Source organism: Phyllostomus discolor, chromosome 13, assembly GCF_004126475.2.
Source record: "Phyllostomus discolor isolate MPI-MPIP mPhyDis1 chromosome 13, mPhyDis1.pri.v3, whole genome shotgun sequence".
Taxonomy (NCBI): Eukaryota; Metazoa; Chordata; class Mammalia; order Chiroptera; family Phyllostomidae; genus Phyllostomus; species Phyllostomus discolor.
Window position 1 is genome coordinate 7,366,200 of NC_040915.2, and position 27,994 is coordinate 7,394,193.

At 59.0% G+C, this 27,994-nt stretch overlaps 1 protein-coding gene across 1 annotated transcript in view; it reads right to left on the reverse strand.

Annotated features, from left to right (window-relative positions):
• The window catches only part of FSTL4 (follistatin like 4), a 183,684-nt gene that overhangs the window by 80,417 nt on the left and 75,273 nt on the right, over window positions 1–27,994 (reverse strand). The window contains exon 4 of the mRNA XM_036014468.1: window positions 24,604–24,727. Within this exon, the coding sequence (XP_035870361.1) occupies window positions 24,604–24,727 (124 nt within the window). The remainder of the gene's footprint in view (window positions 1–24,603; window positions 24,728–27,994) is intronic.

Sequence of the window (27,994 nt, forward strand, 5' to 3'; positions counted from 1 at the left end):
TCGTGGTGTAACTGAACACAGAATTGGGGAAATCACAGTGCGTGTAATCCCATCAGCAGGGGGACTGTTTCCTTCCTGCCTCTGAGAGTAGGGTAGAGGCTCAGGAGTGGTATCTAAGGGTAGAAGTTGAGGCCCTCTGTCCCAGAAGGTGTCCCCTCTCCGTGCCCTAAGACTAGGGCTGTCCCTGGGTCCCCTCAGCAGACACCCGAGTCACTGTGCCCATGGGTGCAGCCTGCTGGCTCTGCCCAGCCAGTGGGACCTGCCCTCAGCCCTCACCTGGGCTCCAGCCCATTAAGCTAGGGCTTTGACACACTTGCTCTAGCGCTCCGAGCCCCTGGGTCCCCTCCTGCAGGGCCTGTACGGGCCTCATTACCATGAGGGACAAATAGCCCCTTTGCTGGGAAGACAATTTTCTCTAAACAAACACCACAGTCTTGCAAGTCTCATCTGACATCTGCTTCTTCTCAAAGAGCCAGCAGGTGACACTCCTGAAGTTCTGCAGAACAGTCAGGGAGCCGAGGGGCACGGAACCCCTGTCGGCAGGGGGCGGGGCCCCCGTCAGAGCATTTTGCTCTCTCATAACAAGGTCACCGAGAGACCTGTTGCCTGCCTCTGAGGACAGCTCGGCAATGACAGACTTGGGTGGAGGAGGGAGGGGCCCAAACCATCCGCCCCCTACAGGTGCATTGCAGAGGCCCTCTCTGGGGGCCATCAGGGCCTGAGCCCAGCCAGTCAGGTCACGTGTAGGCATGTGGGGTCGCTTCAAGGCCCTAACAGGGCCATGCCGAGCCGCGAGGGTCCTGCGCCAAACTGGCCCTCAGCTTTCCAAATGGTGACAGTGACTTGGGCCCTGTCTCAGAAAACTGTGTCCCCTGGGAAATGACACAGAAAACAAAACCAGTCACCGCGGTGCCACCGGTGAAGATTCTACTTCAGGGTCCAGATGCAGAAGGGCTGCCTGCCCTCAAAGTCTCTCTCACCCTCACTCCTCCCAAATGTCAGACACCGGCTGGTTCCCCTCCCCACACAGACTGGGGTAGCAGAACACCAGGCGAGGAATTCTGGGTGTTGCTTGCGGGGGCGGGGGGAGGGCAGTGAGGGTGATGGAGAGCAAGCCCTGGAGTTCGGCTCAAGGTTATAGATGGAGCTGGGGGCGCTCACAAGAGGGCGGTGGGATGTGGGCGGGAGGCCGCATGAGGCAGGAGAGGCTGCGCAGACACAGCCGCCAGTGCTGGCCCTTGTCCACCCCCACTGTCTGCACGCTGGGAGAGCGTTTGTGCATCTCAAACCCCAAGCACACCTTCAGGGGCAAACCTCCCTCGTCCACGCCCCCTGGTCAGACTGCTGCTAGTCAAAGTGTTTCTGCCTCTAATTAGGACTGAGCAGGTCATTAAAAACTCTTCCTATGCCTGAGTGTGCCCTTCCTTCTCGATAAGCATCCTGGGGACGGAGGCGGGTCCTGCGAGACGGAACAGACCCGCCTTTGGAATCTGAAGCTGAGGCCCCTGCAGGTGTGGGCAGCATCCCCCTGATTCAGCACCCCACTCTTGCCTCCTCCTCTGCCCCAACCCCAACATATGCCCAGATGCACCCCCCAGACAGCTCTGCCCTGCACGCCCAGCACCGTAACTGCTCGGGGCCCTGCCTCTGCTTTGGGCTCTTGTTCTTTTACTTAAACCCTGGCCAGCCCTCCTGGACATGACTCAGGCATCTGAGACCTGGACAATGTCCCCACCTGCCAATCTCCTTCCCACTTCCTGCCTTGAAATGGTTAATAAAGTCAACACTCTAAACCCTGAGAGGGTATCCAGTGTCAGACGCTGGGGAGCCAGCTGAATCGGACACGGTCCCCGCCTCCTGGAACAACTGAACTTTTCCTGGGCCATGGGGAGCGGTGCCATGACCAGGGCACACAGAGCCATGGGAAGGGACAGGCTGGGCAGTGTCAGGGCCCTGAGGACAGGCTGGTGGGGGCATGAGGCCTCAGGCGTGGGCAGAGGCTTCAGACTTGGTGAGGCAGGAAACAGGGAGCCATCAAAGGCTCTGGAGCCTGCAAGCACAGGGAGCTGGGCGATGGGGCGGGAGCCCCATTGGCAGCCCAGGGTGAGGGAGGGTCCCAGCACTGAGTCGGCACTGAGTAGGTACTGAGTCACCCCACAGGCTGCCCCGCTGTGCCTGGCCGGGTCGAGAGGCAGGGAAATCTGCACATGCTCACCTGCCCTCTAGTTACAAGCAGGCAGAGGCCTGTTTGAGAGGAGAAAGAGAAGGCAGGAAACATTTATGAATGACAATAAGAGGAAAGCAGGGATCAAGGGCAGCCCTGGTGGGGTGGGGATGCTGAAACCCTGTGGTGGTGACCCCCTTTGTGTGGGACAGCGCTTCACCAAAGGAGGGAAGCAGAAAGGGGTTGGAGCCAGGGTGGCAGGTGCCGGCCTGGCAGGGACCCTGGCCCTCCCCTGGAGGCTGCCTCTGGCACAAGCCTCTCTGGTCCCCTCCCTCGGCCCCAAAGCTCACCCTGGCAACCACCACGGAGTCGGATCTGCACTCTCACACTGAACCCCGCACAGCTGCAGCGGGGTCGCTTCCCAGTGTCCTCCACGCCCAAGGGTGGTAGTGCTGCTACCCAGGGAGCCTCCCTGACCCTCCTGCTCACTGGACCTTCGTCCCCCAGATGTGGCCTTCAGGTGCCTGGCTGGATGCAGCCCAGAGCCACTGGGCACAGCTGGGGCCTGGGACGTCCCAGCAGCAGGATGAGCAGGGGCTGCACCAGGGCCAGGCGAGGACTCTGTACAGTGTGAGGACCCTCACACTTGCAGGGTTAACTGCGGCCCTGAGCGCAGGGTCCTGGGGAGGGAGCCGGATCCATGGCCCCATCGCTTAGGGCACCCATGACTCAGGTGGGCAGAGAGCACTGCCCTGGGTGCCAGAGCACCACAGACGCCCTTCTGCCCCGTCCCTGCCCCCACCCTGGCCTGTGCTCATGGAGCTCGCAGCCTGGGGGCGTGAGTGATATCGTCACAGCGAGAGGAGAGGCCGACTGCCCCATGCTCCTGGGTGTGAGGCCAGGCAGTGCTCGGGGGCCTGGGGCCTGACCCCACGCTACCTACCGGTTCCCGACTGCGCCACCTTGGGCAGATCCCCTACCTATCCGGGCCTTGGGTGCTTCCTCTGTAACTTGGGAGTCATAACAGGACTGGCCTCAGAGACCGTCTGTGGGTACTTGACATGTGGCAAGTGCTGGGCATCGTGCCAGGCTCACGCAAAGCCCTGATGGCTCATGTCTCGGCCAGACAGGGACCACGGGCCCTGTGACTGGGCGAGACGCCCCGGTGTCCAAACTCACAGGTGTAGAACCCTGCTGTCAAGGCCTAGACGCTGTTAGAGATCTCGTTTTCGTGGAGCCCATTTTAATACACATCCGCCCACCGCAAGTTAATCACCTCTCTAGTCTTGACAGAAATGTTCCTTCTCACCCACAGGCTATGGTTCAAAAGGGCTTTCTAACTTACTATTTTTTTTTTTATTAAGAAAACACCCACTCAGAGAAGCTGCTGTGTGAGTGGGTTGAGGGCACAGCCCGGTGAGTTAAGGACAATGGGGTGGGTGGAGCGGGGTGCTGACTGCTCCTGAGCTGTGAGCTGTGTGGCTGCTGTGGAGCCTGCAGCCTCGCCCCAGCTCAAGGCCACATCCTGGCATGGGGCCTCCCATGGCCCCCAGGAGCAAGGAAGGGCCAGAGGGAGGGGCGTGGGGACAGCTGGCCTCCAGGGACGAGAAGGACCCTGACGAGCAGCGGGCCTGCGGCTGCTCTGCGGAGACCGTTTGGCTCGGTGTGTTTTCACTCCCGTGTCTGCACGCATCTGCAGCCACTGGATATGACGACCCCCTTCTCGCTGCCCACAGACCACGGCCCTCCTCCGGGTGAGAGCAGAGCGCTTGTAATCCCACAGAAGGAAAACCTAGTTCGAGAAGTATCGATTTTAAATTTCTTTCCATCTCCTTCACTCGGAAACAATCCCTCGCTCTGGGCGGCCCCTGCTTCCCTGGGCTGGGCGGGCTGGAGACCACAGTTTTGCAAACACAGGGCTGACACCAGCGGTCCTCAGGCAGAGTCCTCGGAGCCGCCTGGGGTCGCTGTGTTCCAGGGGAAGGGAGGCGATGCCGAAATCGCTGGCGCCTTTGTGAAACTGGCGTGGGCTTGGGGACTCTGCCCAGGCTCGGGCCTCGGATGGGCCGAGTTTGGATCATTTCCTCTCTGGCCCCATTTCTCCTCTGCCCAGAGCTCCGGGTGGCTGTCCCTGGCTTGGCAATGGAGGCCTGTATGCTCTGGCCAACCTCACCACTGTGTTCCTGCCCACCGGGTGAGCGCAACCTGGGGGCCGAGATGGCAGTGGGCCTTTGGAAGCTGCCCCGTCTGATGCTGCAGGGCAGGGCAGGACAGGGCTGGGGGTCACATGTCGCAGCCTGGCCTGGAGGCCCAGCTCTGACTGTCCCATCATTGGTCTGTCCAACTTCAGTTCTACCTCGTGCAGACCAGGCACGCAGCAGGGGCTTAATTAACGTTGAATAAATAGGCAGACAGCCTAGAACCCTCTCTCCTGATCCCCCTTCTAAACCTTTCTGCTGCCTCTGGGTAGAGCCCTTTACTTCTCTCTCTGTCCATCCATGGGTACCATTCCATTTTTTTAAAAGATTTTATTTATTTTTAGAGCAAGGGGAAGAGAGGGAGAAAGACAGAGAAAGAAACATCAGTGTGAAAGAGAAACATCAATTGGTTGCCTCTTGTATGTGACCAGAACCTAACCCACAACCCAGGCATGCGCCCTGACGAATATTCAAACAGGTGTGTCTTCACTTCTCGGCACAATGCCCAACCCACCGAGCCACACCAGTCAGGGCACGTCGACCATTCTTACAGCCCAGCGGAAGCCATCTCCTCCCAGGAAGCCTGCCGCCCTTCACGACGTCCCTTGGCCCCCAACAGTCAGACCGAGTGGTTTAATCCTGCACAGCCGCACACTACCTGTGGCCCACGAGCCTCGTTCCTGGTCAGGAGCTCCGGAGTGCAGGCCCTGGTCCACCGCTCCCTCCTGTGCCTGACTCCCTTCTTTGGAATCTGAGTCAAAGGAAAACCTTCTGAGACACTGTTTCAGGCCCCGGGAATGAGGGAGAGGCCACGGGGCGGCAAGGCAGGTGCACCCAAAGTGGGGGGTGCACCTGCAGCTAGGGTACCTGTCTCCCTGCTCGCCCGACTCCCGGGCAGCCCAGCAGCCTGTCCTGGCACGGATGCGGCCTCGAGCCTGCTGCTCTGCCCCCAGCACGGCCCAAAGCTTGGCACCAGCCCTTGGCTGCTAATACCACGTGACAGCTCCATGGGGGTGGAGGTGTAGCAGCACAGCCGGGCACAGAGTTATTTATTTCCATTTCCCTTGGCCATCAGTTCACTGGATGAGAGACAAAAATGGAGCGATGGCTGCTGAAACAAAAAGAATTTTGTCTCAATTGCATTTGTATTCAAATGGGTGAAATAAATTTCAGGGCCCTCCCGAGTGTGCCAGGAGCAGGGCCTGTGTGCTGGGGGTGCCGCCGCCTTCTGTCGGTCCCCAGGAGGGCAGCCAGGATGAAAAATGAGGTCTCTGCACACCCTTACAGTCGGTCTGTTGGCAATGGTGTCGGCAATGCACCAGGAGGCACCTGTCGTCGGGGCCGAGTGGGCCCCTCACAAAGGCAGTTTGGGAATTAATTATCGAAGAGCACAGCCCGGGACCGGAGGAGGAGAGTGAATGAGTAAGACGGGATTTTATCTGCCCGCGCCACGCGGAAGCAGGTGAGACTGTTCGCGCTCCAGATGACCAGGATGCTTACAGCCCCATCAATCAGAGGGCGCAGCTGGCGCCGGGCCAGCTGGGACGAGGGAGTGGATGGAGGCAGAGCTCCCGCGAGGCCATTGGGAGGCCCACCAGCCTCCTCTATGGAAACAGGGGCCTCAGGCCTGAGTCTTCCTCATAGCCCAGCATGCTCCCTCCTGGCCAGGCAGCAGCCCTTGGGGAGGTGGCCCCACCTGGGCAAGGGGGCCCCTGGGAGTCGTCCGTGGACCCCGACGTGGATGTCAGAGGCCCCTGGAATTTCACTGTGGATACCACAGCTGGGCCTTGGCCATGAGGGAGGCCGAGCAGGAGCTGCAAGAAGGGAGGCCTGTGGCCTCAAACAGCCCCCTGCCCAGAGCGTCCCTAGAGGGTTCTGAGAACCGGCCTGCCCTCCACTCAGTGGTCACGGCCATGCCTGGGCCTGGGCAGGCCAGGAGACCGGTGCCCGTGGCTCCAAACACCTGCCCTTCACCTGCGCGGTCTCTTGTTCGCACCTGGTAAATCCATACCTGGGCTCCTTTTTGTTCAAGGCCATCCTGCGGGACCCTGCTGCCACACCCAGGCCCTGGCAGGGTGGTCGGCCAGCTGGTCAGCGGGTCTCGGTCCAGGCCCAGCAAGCCCTCAGAGGTGGACTTCCCATCCCAGTGCCACATCCCCGGGCTGCAGTCTCTCCTCGGGGCCCTCAGTCGCCCCCTTCTGCTTGCCCGCAGACGTGCAGCTTCTCAAAGGCCCTCTCACCCTCTCGGAGGCCCTTGGCAATCTGAGGACGAGGACGTTTCATTCAAGGGAAGAGGGGAAAGTACCCCAGTGAGGCGGGCTGGGGGTGGGTGGGAGGTGTGGTCACACTAAGTGTATAGTGCCCACGAGTAATGACCAAGGCAACACCGGTTGGGGGTGGTGCTGAACACCTGTGGCTAGGAACCTGGTGCCTGGAGGTGTGGCTGGGGCGAGGCCCTCTGGAGGGGGCGCACCCTGAGGAGAGAAGCGCATTCTGGTGTCAGGCAGCCCGCCGTCCTGCGAAGGTTCACTGGGACACAGCCTCCCTCGTCGGTCCGCGGCTGTTGCTGTGCCGCAGTGTCAGGGAGAGTTGTGACGGAGGCTGACGGCTTGCCTGCCTAAAGCATTTGCTACCCAGCCCCCTACAGAAAAGTGCAAGAGGCTGGCAGAAGAGAGGGCTCGCTCGTGGAGGAGTTGAAGTGGTGGATGGTGAGTGAGCGTCTCAAGGAGAGAGGCCTTGGCCGTGGGCCCAGAGTTCAAATGTGATGGAAGCTGAGGTGGGCCCGTTGGACACGCCCACTGGAGGCTGCGAGTGGCCCCTGTTGGTCTCAGTTTGCTCACCTGAGTGTGTGTGCGGTGCAGGTGGTGGTGCGGGGGGCGGGGGGGGGGGGTGGACGGGCCGTGGAGGGAGGAGCCGGGGTGGGGTAAGGCCGTGGGGTCGTCGAGACGAGACCACCCCTTTATGGGTACTCAGCTATTTCAGGAGGGGAGGGGATGCCAGGGGTATGGTGTATGCGGGGCAACTGGCAAACCCTTCTATTTCCGACCAGAGCCTTGAAAACTTTTCTGAAATACCGGAGTCTGCTTTCCTACCTTGGCTACAATTGTCCAGCCAACTTCCCAGACTTGGCCTTGCTAGGCCCTGAGTCTGCACCCAGGCCGAGGACAGGGACGTGGAGGGTGAGGAGAGAAGCAGCACAGGGCGGAACCTTGCTGGCTGTGCAGCCCTGGCCCTGGCCCTGGCCCGTGTCTGGGCCGACCCCCTGGTTCTTCCCCTGTGTTGTGCCTCCTTCTCCGCACCAGAGCCCAGAACGCAAGCCTGCCTGGCTAAGGCTTCACTCACCATGCAGGCTCTTCTGACTCATGGCTTCCAGCCCTTCCTCCTGGTGCTGTGCTGGCCTCGGGGTTCTCTGTGCGGTCCCAGAGCTCAGCCCACCAGGCCTGGCCCCCATTCCCCACCTCTAGGCACTTCCCTCCCTGCTCCCTAGAGACGGGCTCTGGGGTCTCCACCCCACCTGGCACAGCTGGAGCCCAGCGGCCCCCCCGGGAGGGGTCCTGCAGCCCCCAGCCTCCTAGAGTGAGCCCTATTGAATCAACACAGCGGTGCCCCAGCCAGGCCCAGGCCGGCCCGTGAAGACAAAAAAAAAATTGTGTGAAGGAGCAAACTCATCATTTGAAATCTCACGTTCCCTGAGATGAGATGATTCCCATTAACCAAACACCTTCATTTTCAGAAAAATCCATGTTCACAGCTTGCTCTATAGAGCCTGCCCCCACAAGTGATGATTTATATTTTATTACAAGGTGAAAGAGACAAAAAAAAAATCTCACTAGGAAAAAAAATCTCACTAGGAAAAAAAAAGCCCACGGACTCCTTAAAGCAGCTCCCAGGGCATTTGATTTAAAGGGACATTGTCATCGTTAATGTGTTCATCCGGAGGAATTAGAGAGCATCGTCACGGTAACTCACAGGCTGCTGATTTAAGGGGCAGCCTCTGTGCTCTGGCTTCACTGTATTTCCCTTTTTATGGTTCTAGAGAGTATTTTTCTGAGAGATAATAATGTTGGGTGATATTTTTCCTTTGTCATGTGGAGGCCCAAGAAGAAAATTAAAATAGGCCCCTTTGCCCCCCCACCCGCGGAGGCCAGGCCGCAGACGGACCAGGAGGACTGTCAGGGGCCACGCTGACATTTCATCTTTCCAGGGCCACTCCGGCCCCGCAGGGGAGACTCAGAATGATCTCTCCTTGGTCAGCTCCTAACTCCCCCAACATCCTGCTGCCCCGCCCCATGACCACAAGAACCTCTTAATATCATCCCTTTTGGTGGCCCTTTTCTACTCCCTCTGCTGCCTCCATGTTGGGTCTCCCTCTCCTCCGGAGTCCCCCAGCCTGCACTGTCTCCCGTGGGCGTCTGCAGCTCAGGTTGGCTTTGGTCATGGCCCTCCCTGCTTCCCTGGTCTCCCCGACTTCTTTGACAAGCCCAAACCCTGTGGTCTGGACCTGGGGGCCTGTGGCAGACACTGTTTTGGGTTCCAGGAATTGGTTCTTCCTTTCTCTCCTGTGGCCACAGCTAGACTACATTTCCCAGCTGCCCCTGCTGTCAGGGGTGGCCTGTGACTGAGTTCTGGCCAATGGGATGTGTTGGAAGGGATGCGCATAAGTCCTTGCTGGATTCCCCCAAAATCTGTAAGATCTTTTACCCTCTCCGTGTATATACTGTCCAGGAGCAGGGTATCCAGTAAAGGAACCCAGCCCTATGAGACAGCAGAGCCACCGAAACGAAGATGCCTGGGTCCATGTGTCACTGCGTGGCCACAAACTGAGCCCCAGCATTGAACTATTATGTGAAGGGGGCGTAAGTCTAGACTGTGCTAGCCCCTGAGACCTGTCACTGTTAGGGCTGCAGCCTGCCTCCCCTGACACCAGCCCTTGCTGCCCTGGCTCTGCCTTCCCCTCCAGCATCATCTTGTTTCTCCCTTGCTTGTCCACGACTAAGGGGCAAATTGGCCAGGCCGAACGGCGTGGGGCCCTCCCGTCTCCACCCTTTAGTCTGTTCTCTCTGATGCGGATGCCTTTCCTTACTCCCACGTCTGCCTATGAAAGCCCACCCATCCTTCTCTGAAGACTCTGGCATCGTTTTGGTCAGAGGACTTACACCCTCCTCAGTTTCCAAGGCGGCCTTTTGTCTGGCATCTCACAGCCTTTTTGCCTGTCTGCACCGGCATCCACTTCCTGGAGGGGAGCTAACTCCTTGGGGGCAGGGAGCAGACACCACTTGTCCAGCTCACCAATGTGGAGGGTGGGCCGTGTGGTGGCCCTGTGCCCACTTTGGAGGTCAGCTGTGCCACCACCTAATGACCTACCACTTGGTGCCTCAGTTTGCCTACTGTGAAATGGGGATAAAAAGAGGACTCCACCTCCATGAACCTGCTCCCAGGGAGAGATGGGAACACCTGTGTGTGCTCCAGGGACCACCCTGCCTTGCCGCTGTCACCGACTGATTCCAGATCATTCCTGTTCCTGTCTGTGATGATGGTGGCTTCTGGCTGATGACAGTCTCTCGGATGCTCCTCCTGTGTTAGCCCTGGGCGACGCAAACACCCCAGCGCATTTCCCCGCCAACTCTCCACCTCACTGCCCTCCCCTGAATGACCAGTCCTGGGGTCTACGCATTGTCATTATAAATAATGGCATCCTGAAAGATCTTCACTTCAGGCCTCCTGCTCTCTGGCCGCCTCCCACCTCTTCTGGTTTGTTCTCTCTGATATCCAAACACGGACAATTCTCCTAGTCCATGGGGACCCACAGTCTACTGACCGGCCACTTAATGAACGGCATCACGCCCTCCCCGAAGGCCCTTCCTTCTCGCCCAGCATCAGTTCGGTGGGATTTCCGTCACTGGGATCGTACTTTGCACACGCCCTCAGTCCCCTGTCCCTCTGGGCATGACCCACCCTGGTTACACCTGTCTGTGGACTCTATGCCGGCATCTGTGTGGCTGAACGTGGCTGAGGAAAGCACCCGCCCTGCCGACTGGTGTGCCTTTGAATTCATGACTGTGGGCCTCCAAGGGGCCCTTAATGCGCGGCCCAGGGCCCTTCTCTCCACGTGGCCACCCTTCCACCCTCCTTGACAATTCTTCCAGACCTTCTGTTTCTTCACTCTCCACTTCTCTGCCTCCATCCTCACTCTCAGCCATGGCCTCGCTTCCTGATGCACTGAGAAAACAGACACCCACCCAGGCTCCCACTACACCTTCCCCCAACCTGCACCTGTGCTCACGTGGTAGGCTTCTCTCCCGGTAACACAGATCTACCAGCCTGTACCCTCTGTACAGCAGCCCCTCCCCTGGGCGCTAGGTTCTCCTGCCCTACCTAGTCTAAGCACTCGCTCCAGGCACACTACCTCTTCCGTCCACAGCGTCAGTCTTCCCCTTCCTACGTCAGGATTCCCATCAACACAGACATGCTGCTACTGCCTCCGCCTGCTACCCCGCAGCCGCTGCCTGCCCCTCTGCTCTTCCTCCCAGCAGACCCTCAGCAGAGAGCTCTGTGCCCAGGTTCCCCAATTCTTCTCTGCCCACCTTCTTACTCTTAAACCCATTCCAACGAGGCTTTGGCACTGCCTCCCATGTCATTTTGTGGAAACTGCTCTTCAAGGTCACCAAGACCTCCAAACAACCAATCTGAGGTTCTCTTTCCTGTGCTCATCTTCGCTGGCCTTTCGATGGCATTTGGCACAGCTGATCACTTCCTGACTCATTTTTGTCTTGACATCCAGGACAGCACACTGGCCTCGATTTCCTCCCACCTCTTTGGAACCTTCTCATTCTCTTTTACTAGCTCCACCTCATCTCCTGGCCCTTTCACACTGGGGACTCTTTGGGCTCGGTCTTGGAGAGTCTTCCCCAGCTACACTCACCCTCTCAGTGACCTCAACCAGCCTCACAGCTTCAAACGCGTGCAGTAGGCTAAGGGCTTCCAGATCTCCATCTGCAGCCTGCCCTCTCCCCTGAACTCCGTCTTGGACATCCAAGTGCCTATTTGATACTGCCACTCAGGTGTCTGATAGGCACGTCACACTCAGTATGCCCCCAAATTAACCCCCGAGCTTCCCCACCAAGCCCACTCTACCCACAGTCCTCTCCGTTACTGTCCACAGCAGCCCTGTCCTTCCAGTCCTCGTGCTGAAACCTCAGAGTCATTCTGGAAACCTCAGCAAACCTCTTTGGCACCACCATGCAAAACATACCCGTGATCTGACTCCTCCCCATGGTCAGTCCCCCACCCTCCTCGTGGTCACTCTTGTCTCTCAGCGGGATCATCACAGCAACCGCCCAGCTGACAGCTTGCTCCCGCCCTGGCCCTCAACGGCAGCCGTCTTTCCTTAAACCTGTAGCCTGAGTGGTTCCTCTAGAGCATGAAGTCAGATCATGTTACTCCTCAACTTGACACCCTCCAAAAGATTTTCTGTTTTACCCAGTGTGAAAACAAGCTCTTACCCAGGTTTCTGGGGCCCTCTCAGACCCCAATTACCCCTCCTCCCCATGCACCTCCGGACACCAGACCTTACCTGAGGGCCTGGGATGCGTCTTCCCCAGGTGACCTCGAGGTTAGTGCCCTGACCCACCTTAACCCCTGGCTCAGAGGCCCTCCCTGGTGAGGCCTTCCTGGACTACTGGCCTTAAATTCTGGGGCCCACCTGCCCACTGCCTGCTCCTGTCCTGCCTCCTCCTTTCTCTGTGTTGTCCTCAGAAGCACTTCTCTTGGTCTCACCTATGTTTCTGTTGTTACTTATCTGGGGCCCCTCACCTGGAGGCAAGTTCCACAAGAGTGAGGGTTTCTGGCAGAAACCTGCAGAGTCTCCCCGCCTAGAGCTGGGCCTGTGGGAGGTGCCTGTCGTGGGAACGACCGTGTCCCCCTCCAGGGCTAAGCACTTCCACCTGCAGCCCAACCTCAGGGGGCTGGGGGGCACAGGATCAGGCGTGGGTTTGCTCAGGGGCGCCCCGGGCCCGGGTGGGCAGTGCGCAGTGGCCTGTCTCGACGGCATCAGGAGGCCCTCCAGAGTCGGCCACTGCACCCTTGGATGGAAAACAGTTCGGAGAAAGGCTCTCTGCAGGAGCCAAGAGGAGAATTTTTCATGCCAAGTAGCATCGTTAAAGAACTGTTTTGCACACGTGTTCTATCCCACATGTGGGATCTCAAAGCATGTTGCAAATGTGTATTAATTCAGTTTTGCAACATCCCTACCGGAAAGGGAAGGAATCGGTGCCCTGATTACAGAAAGTTCACGTGACCCAATCAGGCACAGTGCTGGGTGCGGGAAGCCCTGGGGTGCCGGGGCGGAGGAGGTGCTCCTCTCGGCCCTCCAGCCGAGAATCAGCCTCGGCGCAGACGTGCTGCTGGGGGTGCAGCTGCCACAGCCTCCGTTTGAATCCAGGTCCCAGCCGGGTGACCTCAAGCAAGTTCCTTAATCTTTCTGTGCCTCAGTTTTCTCAACTCTAAAACGGAGATAAATGGTATGACCTTTTCATAGGGGTGTTGTCACTAGGTAAGCTATGATAAACTTGTTTACAATAGATAAATGTGATCAATAATGACAAGTGGAGCAGAGCCACTGGCTGCCCACCTCCTACCCGGGAAGACCACGTGCCGATGGCCCCCGCTCCTGTCCACATGCAGCCTGTAAAAGCCCAGGGCTGGACGCACGGAGCCTCAGCCAAGTGGGTCCTGCCCACCGGGGACGAGGGCCCCCCTGAAGCCCCAAGGCAGTCCTTCGCTACTCTGCTGGGTGGGGCCGACCCTAGAGGCAAGGGTGCTCTGGGTGGTCCAGCCTTCGGGGGGGCCAGGATGCTAGGAGTGGGCAGGGTTGGGCCAGCTGTGCCCCACTCCTCAGCACACTCCCCTCCCCCCCACCAGTATCCTGGGGCAGACACCTGCTCAGTCTAAGGCACCCAAGGGGACTGCTGAAACAGGTGGGGGTCGAACTCGCCTAGATTACTCAGCGGTGGTACAGCGCAGCTTGGGCTCTGGAGCCGGACTCCGGGTTCCGATCCAGGCCTGCAGCTGCCAGCTCTGAGATGCGGCAGGTTACTCCAGGGCCCGGTGTCTTCTGGCCTGTCTTTGTGCAAAGGGGGTCACGGCGGGTCCCCTCACACACGCTGTGAGGACAAGTGAGTTCACCGAGAAGGGTGCCACGGCACAGGGTGAGCGCTCAGTAAGCCCTGCTATCGGTGCTGGCACTGTCGCCCGAGACGAAGGAGGTGGCTTCAGGAGCAAGCTCTGTGCCATGTCGTGGGCCCTGCGCTGCTCCGCTCAGCCCCGGTGCCTCCCCGCTGGGCACTGACGGAAGGGCTTCCCTGTGGTGGGCCCTGAGCTGTGCCTCAGTAAGCCCTTCCCAGTCAGGGGACAGGGCCAGGCCTGCCATGGTCACCGCAGCGGTTTGTGGTGACAAACAGAAAAAGAACAAATCAGAACAGCTCCCCTGTTTTTCTAAGTAGGACTCACCACCCTGAGCAGGAAAGGGGAAACCGCGCACCCCAGCCGGCTTATTTGCGCAGCTGGACCGGCAATCCCTGAGGCCCGTGCCCCACAGGCTCCCTTCAGGTGTGACTACTGTTCTCTGTCCAAAGCCTGTCGACACCTTGCCGGCCGGCAGGGCCCCCTGCGGGAAGACAGGTGAGCCCAGAGACAGCGCTCAGTGGCGCTGCCTGCACTGCCCACAGCACCCCTCATGCCACCCTGGGGCGCAGAGTCCTTTGGGCCCCGCTTCTACTCCTGCCGGGATGCACTGTGCGGTCCTGACAAGGGGACACGCAGTTGTGCTTGGAGCACCTCTCTGGGGACAAGCGCCCGTGATGTGGAGAAGCCCAGCTGTCCAGGGCTTGCCCACCGGCAGCCCAGGCTCCCTCCTGCCTGCCGGGGCAGGTCACAGGTGCTGCAGAGTGGGGCACGGCTGGGACAGGGCGGCCAGGGTGCAGTTCTGGCTGAAGCCTGAAAGGGGACGACCATGCCAGGTGGCCCCATGTGTTGAACACGGACAGTGGGCTCCCTTGTTCCGGGGCGGAAGGAGTCAGCGGCTCTCAGCTCCCCACCGTGCTACCCGTTCCTGCAAGCGCGTGGCTGGAGAAGCCCCCACCGCTGGGAAGTCTGCATGCGCAGAGGGAACAAAGCCGACTGACTTCTTGCCGTGGATCCAGAAACCAGCCGCGTGTGTTTGTCCTAGTACCAGCCCGGTCCCTCCGGCCCAAGGATGACAGCAGCCTTCACAAGTCAGGGCGCAGGTCTGGGGCCCCCAGGAACCTACCAAATCCTGTGCAAGCTATGTGGGAACCGAGGCGAGGGTATGGCTGTTAGCACCTTGCTGCCTTCTCCCCAGGTGCAGACCTGTGTCCCTCTGCAGTGGGGAGCACCTCCCGAGATCCCTCTGGCCAGCAAAGGGCATTAGAAACCCACCCACCTCTTGGCGGGAGGGCGGGACAGGAGGGTGGTGGGGGTGGGGCGGGGCCGCCTCACTGCATCCTGCCTGGGAGCATCTGGGAGGGATTTGGTCAGGGCAGGTCAGATGCCATCATTCTAAAGGGATCCAAGAGTGGCTTGCACTTCCCAGGGGAAGGCCAGGCTGGGGGGAAAGGGAGTTCTACCAGGACAGCAGAGGAGCAGGGGCGAGGTCCAGGCTGGAGGCAGCTCTCTGCCAATCCAGTGACTCAGTTAACCTGCAGCCCTGTGGGACCATGGCGGGCCACTCACTGGGGCTGGTGCCATGTGGGGGCAATAGGGCGACCCACCTCCATCAGAGAGAGCCCCTGACTCTGTTCTTTATCTTCTCCGGGAACTGCTTCAGCCACTCTGAATTTTCTCCTCATGCAATTAAAAACAAAATCATCCATCACGGTCTTCAATCCTTTCGGCAAATGTTTGCTAAGTGCCTACTACCTATGAGGTTACGAATACACCTTGTGGGAAGCTCTGGTCCCCCTGCCCCCACCACTGTCCGTCTTCCAGCTGGAATAAAGCACCCCGGGCAGCTCTACCCTGCCCGCTCTCCGAGGCAGCCCCGTCTTCCCTTTGCCCTTTGGTGCCTCCTGCTCTGCCACCACCCTGTCCCTTCTGCTGAGACCTTTGTTCAGGGACTCTTGGTCCCATGGGCTCTGCCTGTGTTTCAACCACTTGCCACCTTCCCTGCCCTCAGCCCTCTGTCCGCCCAGAGGGAGAACCCACAGAGGGGCAGGGCAGTGGGTCTGGAAGGCACCTCAGCCTTTGGGGCTGGAGACTTGCTGAGTAACAGTGCTGAGGAGTAAGGACCAGCCCGCCAGAAGGCGATGCTGCAGAGGGAACCTCAGAAGGGCCACCAGCCTGAGGTCTGGGGCCTCCAGTTTGCCCCCCATGTGCCTGCTCGAGTCAGCAGCAGCCTGGATGTGCTCTGTCTGTCCCGCCTCCTCACCCAGGAGAAGGCACCCCTCTCTGCCTGCTCCGCTCCCCACTGTCCCCAGAGCCTGGCTCTCCAGCTACCTCCTGCCAGGGACCCACTGAGGGGGTTGGGGCTTCTGAGTGCCCCAGCCCCAGGCATGGCCCCTGTGCTGTCCACCTGGGAAGCTGCTGTCTTATGTGAATAGAGCGCTCTCACCCTCTTCCCCACTCCCAGCACCTCGTTCCTCGTGCAGCCCCCAAGCTGGACCTGCGTCATGGTTGTGGTCTTGGGGAACATGGTCACAGAGGCTGGAAAAGGTGGCAGGAGAGGAAGGAAAGACCACAAGGCAGAGGACAAGGAGTCTGTGCTCCAAGGACCCTGCCCGGGTGGGAACAGCCTTAGGGGGGGCCCTCGTCTCAGAAGCACGTGTCGGGTGGGCCTTCTCCGCACCTCAGACCACTGGGGTCTCCGGGTGCCGCAGAGCCCACGCCACCCACCTGGGCCACACTGTGCCAAGAAGTGGGTGTCACTGGCAGGACCCAGAGGTGGCAGGGCTGGGCTGTACCCTGGCGTGGCCCTTGGATTGCTTTCTGGGCTCTTGCCAGGGGCTGGGGAGGCTGCCCGGCCTCGGAGGAGCCCCTGGAGAGCTGGGCCTGGATGGCTTGTCTCTTCGCACCCCCAGCCCTCTCAGGGCTCTGCTCCCGGGGAGCAAGCCTGGAGTCTGTGATGTGACCTTCAGTGTTTAATTGCTTGCTGAAGTCCTTTGAAGTCCTCACAAAGCCTTTGCAAAAACACCGAGATTTACGAGGACAATCCAGCTCTGCCCTTGTAAAAAGCTGACATTTAAATTGTTCTCACTTTATGTCTTTGCAGTGAAATCCTTTGTTTCCTCTGCAGCCATTTCTGAATATTTACTAACATTTAGAAATCTCTCTGTTCCATGCAAGATTTCATTTCTCCGTGGAGCGTATGGAAATGCTGGGCACTGTGACGGGGGGACAGGGGTGCCGGAGGGGGGCGGGTGCTTGAGGCCCAGAGCCTGCTCTGCGGCCCTGAGTGCAATGCGCGCCCCAAACAGTAAGGGGCAGTATCCAGACACCCCACCCCTGCCTCTCCCTCCAAGAGGCGGATTAAAAAAAAATCAGCAAAGCATCATATTTTAATGAGTTTTCTTTGCAATTTGTATATAATAGATTTTCAATAACAACATGTAATTAGTTCATTTTCTGCCATTCAATCGCTCTGCACCAAAACCATTGACAGCTTCCAGCTGGGATCTTTAAAAATGGAAAGTGCTTGAAGGCCCAGCCCCAGACAATGGCTGGGAAGGGTCGGGCCAACAACACAGCTGTCAGGAGCAAAGCCCGGGAGCTGGGAAGGGCGCCTGGGTTTGCTGCTTCCCAGAGGCAGGAGAAAGTGGTGCAGGGCCAAGCGGCTGGCAAGCAGCAGCTCTGGCTCAGAGCTGACCTCTCCACGGTGTGATGAGGGATGAGAGTGTCCCACCCCAGAGCCCTGTCCCTGCACAGTGTGTGTGTGTGGGGCAGTCCGCCAGCCTGCCCCCCATGCAGGGGAGGTATACATTGAACAGCCCCTGCCCTGCACCAGGGGCTGCCCCTGGCTTTCCAGCTCAGCTGTGCATTCGGGGGTGGGGTGGGGTGGGGTGGGGGGGAGTGAGCACGCCCTCGCTGGAGGGCCCGCCAGATGGAGCTCAGGGCATCCATTCCCTGAGTCCTTGGACAGCAGCTCTGCACACTTTTCTGTCCTCTGAAAGGGGCGTCTGAGGCCAAGTTCAGCCCTCCAGTTGACACCCAGTGTCCTCTCCAGTGACCTGCCCGGACTGGTGCACCTGCAGCCACGGGGCCTCACCACGGGCCTCCACAACTCCTGGGGGGTGGGGCTCCGCAGAGCTAGGCTAAGTTGGCCTCCTCCCAGCCCCAGCCTCTGAGTCCAGTTCAGCTTTCTGGGGCCCTCCCATCAGCCATTCATTCCTACCTGTGACAGCCTCCTCACTCACCCAAGCCCTTGGCCCCTTCGGGACCACCACCCCCTCCCCCACCTGTGTGAGCCACCTTTGTCCTCGCCCTTAGCTTGGTTATCTGCAACCTGCTGTGCAGGCCTCATCTCAAATGTCCCTTTCTGACTCTCCGGGGAAGGTAGGTCCTCTCTGCCCACCTGCACTGTCCTCCTCTGCCCCAGCTCCCCCTTGGCTGATTCGGTTGCCTTTCTGTTTCCCGACTGCCTCCCTGGCAGAATGCAGACTCTGTTCGGTGCTGCCTTCCCTGCTGCAGGCCAGGGAGGGGCCCGGGGAGCCTGTGCTGACCTGACCCTCTCCTCCTCCTAAGCTCTCAGTCTCGGCTGCTAAAACTTCCCTCGAGCACGTGGTCTCGCAGCCCAGGACCAGGCTCCTCTAAAATGTTCTGGTCGTTCTGGGCTGGCCTGGCCCTTAAATGGACGCCACACCCCCAGTGCAGCTGAGCGAGAGACCAGGCTGCATCCCAGCCGGCCGGGATGCTCTTCCCCCCTTCAGAGAGCCAGGCCCACACCCGCCGCAGGGCGGGCCTGCCGGGTCTTCCCACAGGGGCCGGGGCTGCGCTGCTTCCTTGAGTCTTTCTGGCGGGGCCTGGGTCAGGGAGCTTGGGTCTCTGTGCTCAGCGGGTTTGCTCAAGAGGCCCACCCTGCAGCCTGCCAGGGCCCACCTCGGCAGACTCTGAGCTGGCTGTCTCCCGTTTTCAGCCGGGCGGCCGTGGCAGAGGCTCTGAGACCCCAAGCGCTGTCGTTCTCTGTCAGTATCCAGCTGTTTTTGGATGTGGCCTCAGGTGGGAGGGAGGCAGCTATGGGGCCAAGCTGGGGCCGCACCGGTGCGTTTTGGGTTCTCAGGAGCTGTGTGTGGAAGACATACAAACTGACATTCTACGCCAATGAATGGTTTCCCAAGGTGCACAGATCCCTGGAAGCCAGGGTCAGCTGCCTCCGCTGGGGAGGGGGCCACAGCCCCAGACGCCGCAGGGCTGAGGAGCGAGCGGGCTGCACTGGAGGCTTATCTCTGCACACAGTTGTCGGAGGGCCGGTAATTAAGCAGCTGGCAGGTGGCCTAACAGCCCAGAAGGACACTTATCCTGAGGAGGGCTAAGTGGCCAACGAGTGGCCCTGGGACAGAACGGGAGCTTCATGGGACAAACAGCTTCTGTCTCCATTAAGGGAGCATTAGGCCCACGTGGGCACCTCACGCCCTGTCACTCATCCGGCAGGTCAGGGCCGGCACGCTGCGGGGCAGCCAGGGGCGCCTCGTTGGCCTGGTTCTGCCTCGCTGGTGCCCCCGCAGGCAGGGTCCCGGCCGTGGGACCCCAACGAGATGCTTCCTGGGCTCCCTCTTCCCTGGCCCCCTGGGGACATGCAAAGGTCTTCTGGGACACCTGTGGTTGTCACATCGTGCTCAGACTTCAGACTCCTGCTTGCTAGGCACATTTCTTCCTATATTTCAGCCCCTCACTAAATGAGCATTTAAAAAGGGCTTCCTGGGTGCCAGACCCCAGGCTGGAGGGAAGAGCACATGGCGAGTAAACTGCCCCTGCCTGGCAGAGCCTGGGGACCAAGGTGGGCAAGAGGATGACAGTGAGACAGCCCAGGTGGGGGGAGGGCTGTGGGAACACACAGAGCAATTCTGTCATCGCCGTCACTGCCCCCCTCATCGCCCTGCCTGGTCAGTGGTTACTCAGCATGACCACATGCAAGGTGTCACTCTCCTCACTGTTCTCACTGAGTCCTGAGTGACCCTACAGGGACACGACGGGGACCTGAACGCCGGAACCTTTTCAGAACCATCCCTTGTCCAGGAAGATCCGGTGCTTCACCCCCTTACATCCCACCCCGAACCCTCGACTAGGGAGACAGGGCTAAGCCTCACCTCCTGTGTCCTTGCCAGGTGGCTTCCCAATAAAGCCTTTGCTTTTCTCAAAAGCTGGTGGCATCGTATGTCTTCTGTGTGTGTCAGGCAGCAGGGATTCTGCCTGCTGTGCAGAAGAGGAACTTGGAACCCAGCTTAACCTCTGATAAAGAACTGTCTCAGGTCACACAGCCAGTAAGCGGCAGAACAAGGATTCGAACAGGTCTGACTTCGTCCACACTCTCAGCCACCAGGCCACACCCCGGCTACTGTGCTGAGATGAACTCAGGGCTGTGGACACACAGCGGGAGGCGCGTGGGGTTTGGCAGAGGGAAGAGAGATTGAGGGAGACTCCCTGGAGGAGGGGACCACTGAGCCGGGATTCGCCATATAGGGAAACCCACTGAGGGAACAGTGACAGTCTCATTCCTGGACAACTCAGATGAGTGGCCAAGTATGTTCAAGTGTATGAGAAGCTTCCGGAATCAGGCATGGGGCTCAGCCCCACTCTGGGTTAGCCCCCTAACTCCCCTCAGTTTCAGTTCTTCCTCTGTGGCACGGGGGCCTGATGTCACAGCACTGACACATAGTGAGTGTGAGCTGAGCCAGCGCTCGCTGCAGTGACGTGGACGAGCGCAGCCGCCCCGATGGCTCACTGACTCTGGTGTTGGGCCACTCGTCATGCTCATGGGGGGGCTCCTTGAAGCCCCTCTTTCTGTGCCTGAGGTGAGGGGGAAGTACCCTCCTCTCTGTCCTCGGGAGGGAGTGACGAGACTCGGCACCTCTGACTTCCGATTCTCAGTCCCCCTCTGGCCACTCCAGCTTAGCCCCCGAGAAAATGAGGTGACCCAGGCAGCAAATTTGCTACTTGGTGTGCAGGGCCTGTGTGAGCCACCGTGGTTTGTCCCCATGGGATGAGGGGACTCATCACGACCCTGTCCTGGCCTCAGCCCAAACCGACAACTGCCTGCCCATGTTCCTTGTTCTCCAAACTCAGGAGCCGATCTTTGACGAACCCCATGCTGTCTGAAACCCAGCCACTCACTGCCCCAGACTCGGCGACCAAGTGGAGGGTAGAGCGGCATCCTCACCATCTGCGCTGCCCGTCTAGACTCACCCACCCTCTGCCTCCTCCGCAGATGAGGAGTGGGGTGGGCGGGTGTGGGGGCGGGGAGGGGGGGCGCCTGCCTTTGCTGTAGTTTGCTGTCCTGCTCACAAGGCTGGCCGTGAGGACGCACCGAGGTCACGTGTCTGGCTTGTGCCAGGCACGATTCTTTCTAGAGAAAAACGACACGGCGCCATCCTTTACTTTTCAGCAACAATGCAGGGAAACAGCTGTCAGTCCACCAGGTGACCAGGTGACTGTTCGGTCTGTTTCACGGAGTCGCCCTGGAGACCGAGATCCTGCACGGCCAGATGAAGCCCCGCATTCCCCCTGCCTGCCTGCCTGCCTGCCTGGAGCTGAGGGAGGGTGTCCGACCCACAGGCCAACTGTCTGCGGCCCCCCCACCCCCCGACACGGTGGTCCTGGGCACGAAGCGTCTGTGATCCCAGAACATCCACGCGTGAGCCCTCCTTCCCGCACTGCTAGCCGCTCAAACCCTTCCTCCACCTCCAACACATTGCTCTCATAGGGTTCATTAAAAGGACAAGTATCTTTCCAAAATTCAGACAAAATTTGTAATGAATTTGAAGCGAGGAAAAAAAAAACACTCATTTAAGCAACGTGATTTTCCCAAGATCCCAGCCCAAGCATTCAGAAAAGTGCAAAAACATGCATTATTGAAAAGCTGTTCAATCGAGCAACTTTCAGATTAATTTATGGTGCTGCACAGACAGGGCTGGTGCTCGTGCTGCTTGCCAGTGACCCTGGGGGCCAGCGGCTGGCTCTGCTGCCCGTTGGGTGGGGCTGGGAGGGAGCGTGGGGGGCGCGTGCTGAGAGCACACTGTTCCTTGGTCTCCCAGATCAGCCGCTGACTTGGAAAGCCACAAGCAACCAGAGCAGAGTGTCTCCGTGATAAGTGGAGGGTGAGAGGGAGGCCACCTTCATATTTCACTCATGTCACTGTACAAAGAGGGGTGACTAGGAGCCTTCACGCCATCTGACAGAAAAGACTGAGCTGACTTCCATGGTCCTGGGACCTGTCCTCTGCCCTTCTCCCTGGGGAGGGGTCGCCTGTGCTGCAGAGGACGGGGCAGCCCCGCCGGGAGCCAGCTGAGCTGAGCGTGGGAAGCCACCAGTCCCGGGATCCCTGACATCTCCCCGAGCCAGCTGCAGACGATGGCAAACACATCTTCCCACGGACAGCTGTGCCCGCTGCAGGGGAAGATGTGACTGAGGAGACCCCGGCCCCCGAACTTGCTATGCAACCTGCTTCTCCAGGGAACACGCCCCAGACTCATCCTTTAATGGGGCGACTGGGTTGGGGCCAGGACTCGGCCTGCCTGGTACCCAAAGACCCTGGCAAAACAGAGACCAGGAAATTAGAATTTAAAGTCTCAACCATTGCCAGCCCACCAGCTCCAGTTTTAAAAATTAAACCCAGACTGTTGTTGCTGACATGTTTGAGCTACTGTTTTCTGAGTTGTAGGGAGATTTCTTTAATGCCCATTGATTTCTGGGTAGTAAGTTGTACCTCCGTGTCTCCCTTCGATGGCCTATTTAACATTCACCGAACCATAAATCCACTCCCAGGGCCCGGGGAGCTCGGCCGAGAGTTCCCGAGACCACGGAAAACCATCGATCCTGCGTGCGCAGGTCACCGCACGCCAGGCCTTCAGAGCGGGCTGCCGCACTCTGTGGCTTCCTTAATGCCTGCGAGTTTACATTTTATTGCATATCTATTGTTTGGGTTGGGCTGTGATGGATGGTTCGGCTGCCTGGTTCAAAACAAGTCCAAGGCGGCAGCAGAATCTAATTTGCTTTAAAAATGATGATTATCATGCTTTTCAAGTAATAACCCAGGAATGAAGGGAGCAGCCACTGCAGGGCTCTGCGAGAGACGTGCGTGTGGCCGGGGGCAGGCGGTGCCTGCCTCCCTCTCCGGGGCGATCAAGCTCAGGAGGGCCTCACTGGGGATCCAGGAGGCCTCTCCCCTCAGGGCCAGCTGGGCTGCTTCCATCCCCTTGATGGTAACGCCCTCCGCTCCCGGTTGGGCCCCAGACTGATTCCCAGGAGCAGAGCTCGCAGAGCTGAGGCTGCTGTGGTCCTGGCACCAGGACGGTGCGTGGACAGCGCCATCCTCGTCCTCCTGCGGCCACTGTGGGCCATCTGCGCGCTGACACCTGGTGCCGCCCCCAAGTCTTCAAGTCCAGCCTTGGCCCCGGCTCTTAAAATGCACCGACCTTTTCCTTCATGGCTCCTTTTACTGAGGGGCCTGCTGGGGATGTCCCAGAAGTGCCCCCAGAACACTTGAGGCTGCCTTCCTGTCGCGGCGGGCTCATCTCCCTATCACCTGCCCTGAACCCCCACTCTCTTCTTGTCCAGATTCACCAGGGATTCAAGCCATCGGGAGGTCTGGGTTTGGGGAAGGTAGACAGAGAGGACATTGCAGGAGATGGACAAGGGACAGGGGTGATTTGCAAGTCAACGCTTAACCACTGGCTCTCCAGAGGATAAAGACCCCTCCCCCACCTCGTCATACCGTTTGTGCAGTGTAAATTGCTGTGGCGTAAATCCTCCCACTACGGATGATTACAATTAAAAGCTACCAGCTGTTTGTTTGCCTTGAAAATTCCTGAAAATCTAACAATGGGCTCTCAAGAACTAGGTCTGAGGAGCTGCTGATACTTCCATATGTTCTAAAATTTAGAGATTTATTTCAGGGAATAAGCTCCTTGATCCACAAAGCAAACTCCTCCCACAGTGGGCTAAGCCTATCAGTCATTAACACCTTATTCTGAACTACTATAGGCAGACATGAGTGTTAACAGTGGGCAGGGAGGAGGCTGGTGGGGAACCACAGCCCATTCCTAGTCACTCAGAGCACACACACCCCTGTCCTTGGTGGTTGGGCTTCTGTCCTTGGTGATAGGAATGCCGGGAACTGGTGTGAACTGGGAAGGCACCCCTGTGTCAACTCACAGACCTTTCCCACAGGGAAGAATTACACTTGTCTCTCTCCTCTTATGGCATACAAGTACCTCCTCCATCTGCCGCAAGAGCTCTTCTTGCCAAGGACTCCTTCTCAGGCCTTGAGAGTGTTTGGATTAACAGCCGCACAAGGAGATGCCAACAGGGAGCACCAGCACCTTTCTGAAAAGTGGAACTCCACGCAGAGGCTTGTGGGGGCGGGGGTTGGGGGAGGAGGAGAAAGCCAGGATCCATGGCTGGGAGGCTTAGTGCACTCTGGGAGTCTCACACCTACTTCTCAAAATCCAGAGCCTAAAGGTCAAGTTCAAGGATGAGTCACACAGGGTGCACACTCTACCTGCTTTAGCAGAGCCTGAATACTGTCCGATACAAAGAGCCTTCATCTCTTTGGGACCCAGAGCAACCCCAGCAGCGCCTCACCCCCTTCGCTGCTGAGTTCTGTGAGCTTCCTGCTGAAGTGCGTGCTCTGCGGGGCCCGGCCTCTAGCACTTCCCGCAGAACCTGCCTCCTGGGGGCCGGCGCCCACCTCTGCTCCCTCTCCGTGCAGGCACAGATGCCTCGGGGTGCCCAGCAGTGCACCCCAGACACACTGAAATCACAGTCCTGTGCTCCTCAGGTGACGGCCAGAAGGTCCTTTGTCCGAAAGGAGCAGACCGAGTGCTCCCTCTCCAACCACTCTCCTCTGCCCTTTTCAAGGGCAGGCTCATCGCAAAACAAACCCAGCTGCCTTTGTCTGTAACAGAAACCAGCCCTGGAGACAGCCGAGGACAGACTGCAGGCCCTGACACATCAGGGTGCAGGCGTGCCTGCGGACACCGCCCGTTTGCCCGCCCGGCCCGGCCGGGCCTGACTTACGGAAGGCCGTGAGCAGCTCCCGGAGGGTCAGCCAGCCGTCACGGTTGTAGTCATCAAATCGAAGGAGGTCGCTTGGCGAGCATCCCAGGAAGTCCTCCTCCAGATCCTGCTCTTTCGGCGCGTGCTGCGGGGGAGCGAGGGAACAAGGCTGGAGCCGGTGTGAGCCCAGAGCTGCGGGCTTTGCTGGGACGGGGCCCAGGCCGCGTCGGGGCGAGGACTCCAGGGACAGTGCAGGGGGCCACAGGGAGCCTCTGAAGTGCTTGGTTTTGTCTTGTCCTATTGTCCCCTTTTACAGATGAGAAAACTGAGGCTCAGAATGGGGAAGGGGCATTCCTAAGGTCACACAGTGGTTGGGACAGAGTTGGGATTAGTGTTTAGGTGTGTCTTCTCCCCATCTGGGCAGACAGACACCAGACAGTCTGAGGTCAGATGGATCCTGAGGCCACCTGATCTACCCCTTCATGTCATTCGTGGGGGACAGAAGGGAAGGGGCTGATCAAATGAACTCAGCAAATATTACAAAGAGCAGCTGAGCCAACTGAGGGCTCCTGGCCCTGAGCCGTGCACAGCTGGCAGGCTCCCGCTGCATTAATGCCTCCCCCACCCCCGCTGCCATACGCCATTGCCACGCTCAGGGCCGCACCTCCGAGCCACAGCACACCCCCCGGAAAGGGGCAGCTGCCACTCCACTGACCTAGGCCTGTGCCCCCGCCTCTGCCTGTTCAGTCGGGGACACAAGCCTCTGTCTTGGGAACTCTGGCATGGGGCCTGCACGGGCCCTCACGAACTCTCTGGAAGCAGTCTGGGCCGCAGGGCACAGAGGTGGCCAGAGCATGGCCAGCCACATGCCCAAAGGTGCCTAAAGGTAGAAATTCCGGGCACGCTTGCTCAGCTGGAGCCAGAGGCTGAACGTCTCACAGGACAAATGCTCAGAGGAAATTTCGGAAGGAGGAAAGGATTTTAGTTTGCAGGGGGAAAGTGGGACAGAGGCATTTTCTCTTTATTTAACAGTCTCAGCTTGGTCTGCTACATTAAAGGCAATTTAATGTGATAATGCTAAAAAAAATGACCTCTCACCCAGCAAGTAAGAATGGTCGATAAAAGGGAGATCCACCCTAACGCCCGAAATCAATCCTTCAGAGATGGCAACTCCCCTCTGTCTGTTTCTGCATTGGAAATTGATTAACTTTTCACGGGACCGACGAGTTTTTCCGAGACACCTGTAATTAGGTGTCCAGGCAAGGCCCCCTTAGGTGGGCTCTGCATGGCAGATTTATGAAATGGACTTTAAATTAAATACATTAAATTTTAAAGAGGAAACTATAGTCCATTGATTGTGCTTGTTAATGGCTTCAGGTGCCTTGGGGCACATCTCTGCCAGGTTAGAGCGACAAGACCAGGAGTTGCTGTTTACTTGGCAGCCGCCTGGGGGCCACGTGGGCTGGGGGCCGAGAGCCCACAGTGCCCCTGTCCAGGGAGGGCCTTGCCACCATTGTCCTGGGTGCTCCCAGCACAGCCTGGGAAGCACCAGGCAGTCCTTCCCACAGGACCTGGGCTTTCCCCAGAGCAGCCTGGGCCATCTGTGGGTCGCTGGCCCTGCCCCTTGGGGTCTCAGCCACAGCCAGGGGCCTCGGGCTGCGGGAGCTGCTGATGTGCTGGTTGGCCTGGCTGAGATGCCGTGTGCCTGGGAGGCAGTGGGCAGCAGGCGGGAGGCAGGCCCTGCGTGGACTTGCACATGTCGCCCAGGTGTGGGCGAGCAGGGTGGGGTCCGAAAGTGCCTTTGGATTTGTGGTTCCCAGCGTGCGCCCTGGAAGCAGGCTGCAGACTGGTCACAGTAGAGGACCATGAGGGGGGCTCTCCGTGGCAGGGCTTCTGGGCTTTTGAGTGTTCCATACTCAGGTTTTGTGGGTACATGCTGCCCCCCTAGACCTTGAACGGGCCAGGTAGAACTTCCTGTGGGGAGCCGTCCTCACCTAGGTGACCCCACGCTGTGAGGAAAGCAGGTGCACGTAAAGCAGCCACCTGGGGTGCAGCTCAGTCCCATGACGTCCTGGGTGGTGAGCGCCCTCCGGCCAGCTATGTGAGGAGCCCCGGTGTTTCTCATGTAGAAACACCTGTGAAGTGGGGGGGTCACAGCCGTGCTGACCTCCCAGCAGAGAGTGGCTGGGAGGTGTAGGAGGAAGAACTGGCAATTGAGAGGCAGGCGATGGCATCGATGCTGACCACTGTCACCTACCGGGAGGGTGCCCCATGCACAGCGCCGTGCTCAGGACTCACAGGTCTCAGTTGTTTGATGCGACAGGTGACCCCATGATGGTCATAGACAAGAAATGCAGGTGCAGAGGGGTGAGGTGTCTCCTCAGACCCGCCAGCTGGGCACTGCTGCAGGCAGTGCTCAGAAGTGGCAGTCTGGCCTTCCCGTGAGGCCGGCATCTTCGGCTGCTACAGCACATGGTTAGGAACACCTCTGCATTCGCACCTCACAGGGAAAGGGCCTGGTGCTCAGCCTGGGGTGGGGCTCGTCCCGGCCCTGTCCTTCCTGGTGACCTGGCCCTGATTTGATGAGGTCACTGCATCATGTGCAGGGTTTCTTTATAGTGGTCTCCAGGGCGGGACTCATCCTTATTGTCTGCCCTCTGGGTGGGCACTCAATGGTCCCTACAGAAGAGCTTCCTTTGCCCACCACCCTGCATGGGGAGGCCAGCCCTGCCTCCCTTGTGTATGTTGGCACCTGCCAGAGGGGAGCCAGCAGAGCAGGAGCAGGAAGGCAGGCCTTTCTGCCGGCCCAGCCCCGCTTTCTTGCCGCCGGCCCCAGGAGGTCCTCCCACATCTGGCAATGGATGGGCTCCCGTTGCTCCTTCCTCACTTCTCTCTGCCACAGACACTAACTGCCCTTGCACTTCCTTGCAGCTGGACAGACGGATACATGCACTGGCTTTGGGGAGGGAGGGAAAGCACAGGCCCAATCCATGTGTGTTTGCAAAGGAAGAGCAGTGCTCAGGGGTGGATACAGGGATTCCTGCAAGCACACAGGCTGGGCTTTGGCTGTGGGTATCTGGGTACTAAGGAGCAGGGAGACCCTAGGGGGCAGGGCTTGGGGGGCCCAGGTTGCAATTGTAGTGGTGTTCGGTGAAACTGCCCCTGCTTTCTTTCAACCTTCTGCCGAGGACAGTAAAAGGTCCGAGGAAGAAAGGACATTTCCTAATGACATCAGAGACCAGCCCCTTTGAAGCGTGCGTTTTGCCAGCTGGCCATGCATGCTTCCACGCTTATTTGTGAACATGGGCTGGTGGGAAGGCGGCGCTGCCACCGTCTTGTGTGAGAGAGTCTCGGGGCCTCAGCCAGGAGCTCCCTGGCTCCTGGGGGCTGGGTCTCTCCTGCAGGAGGGAGG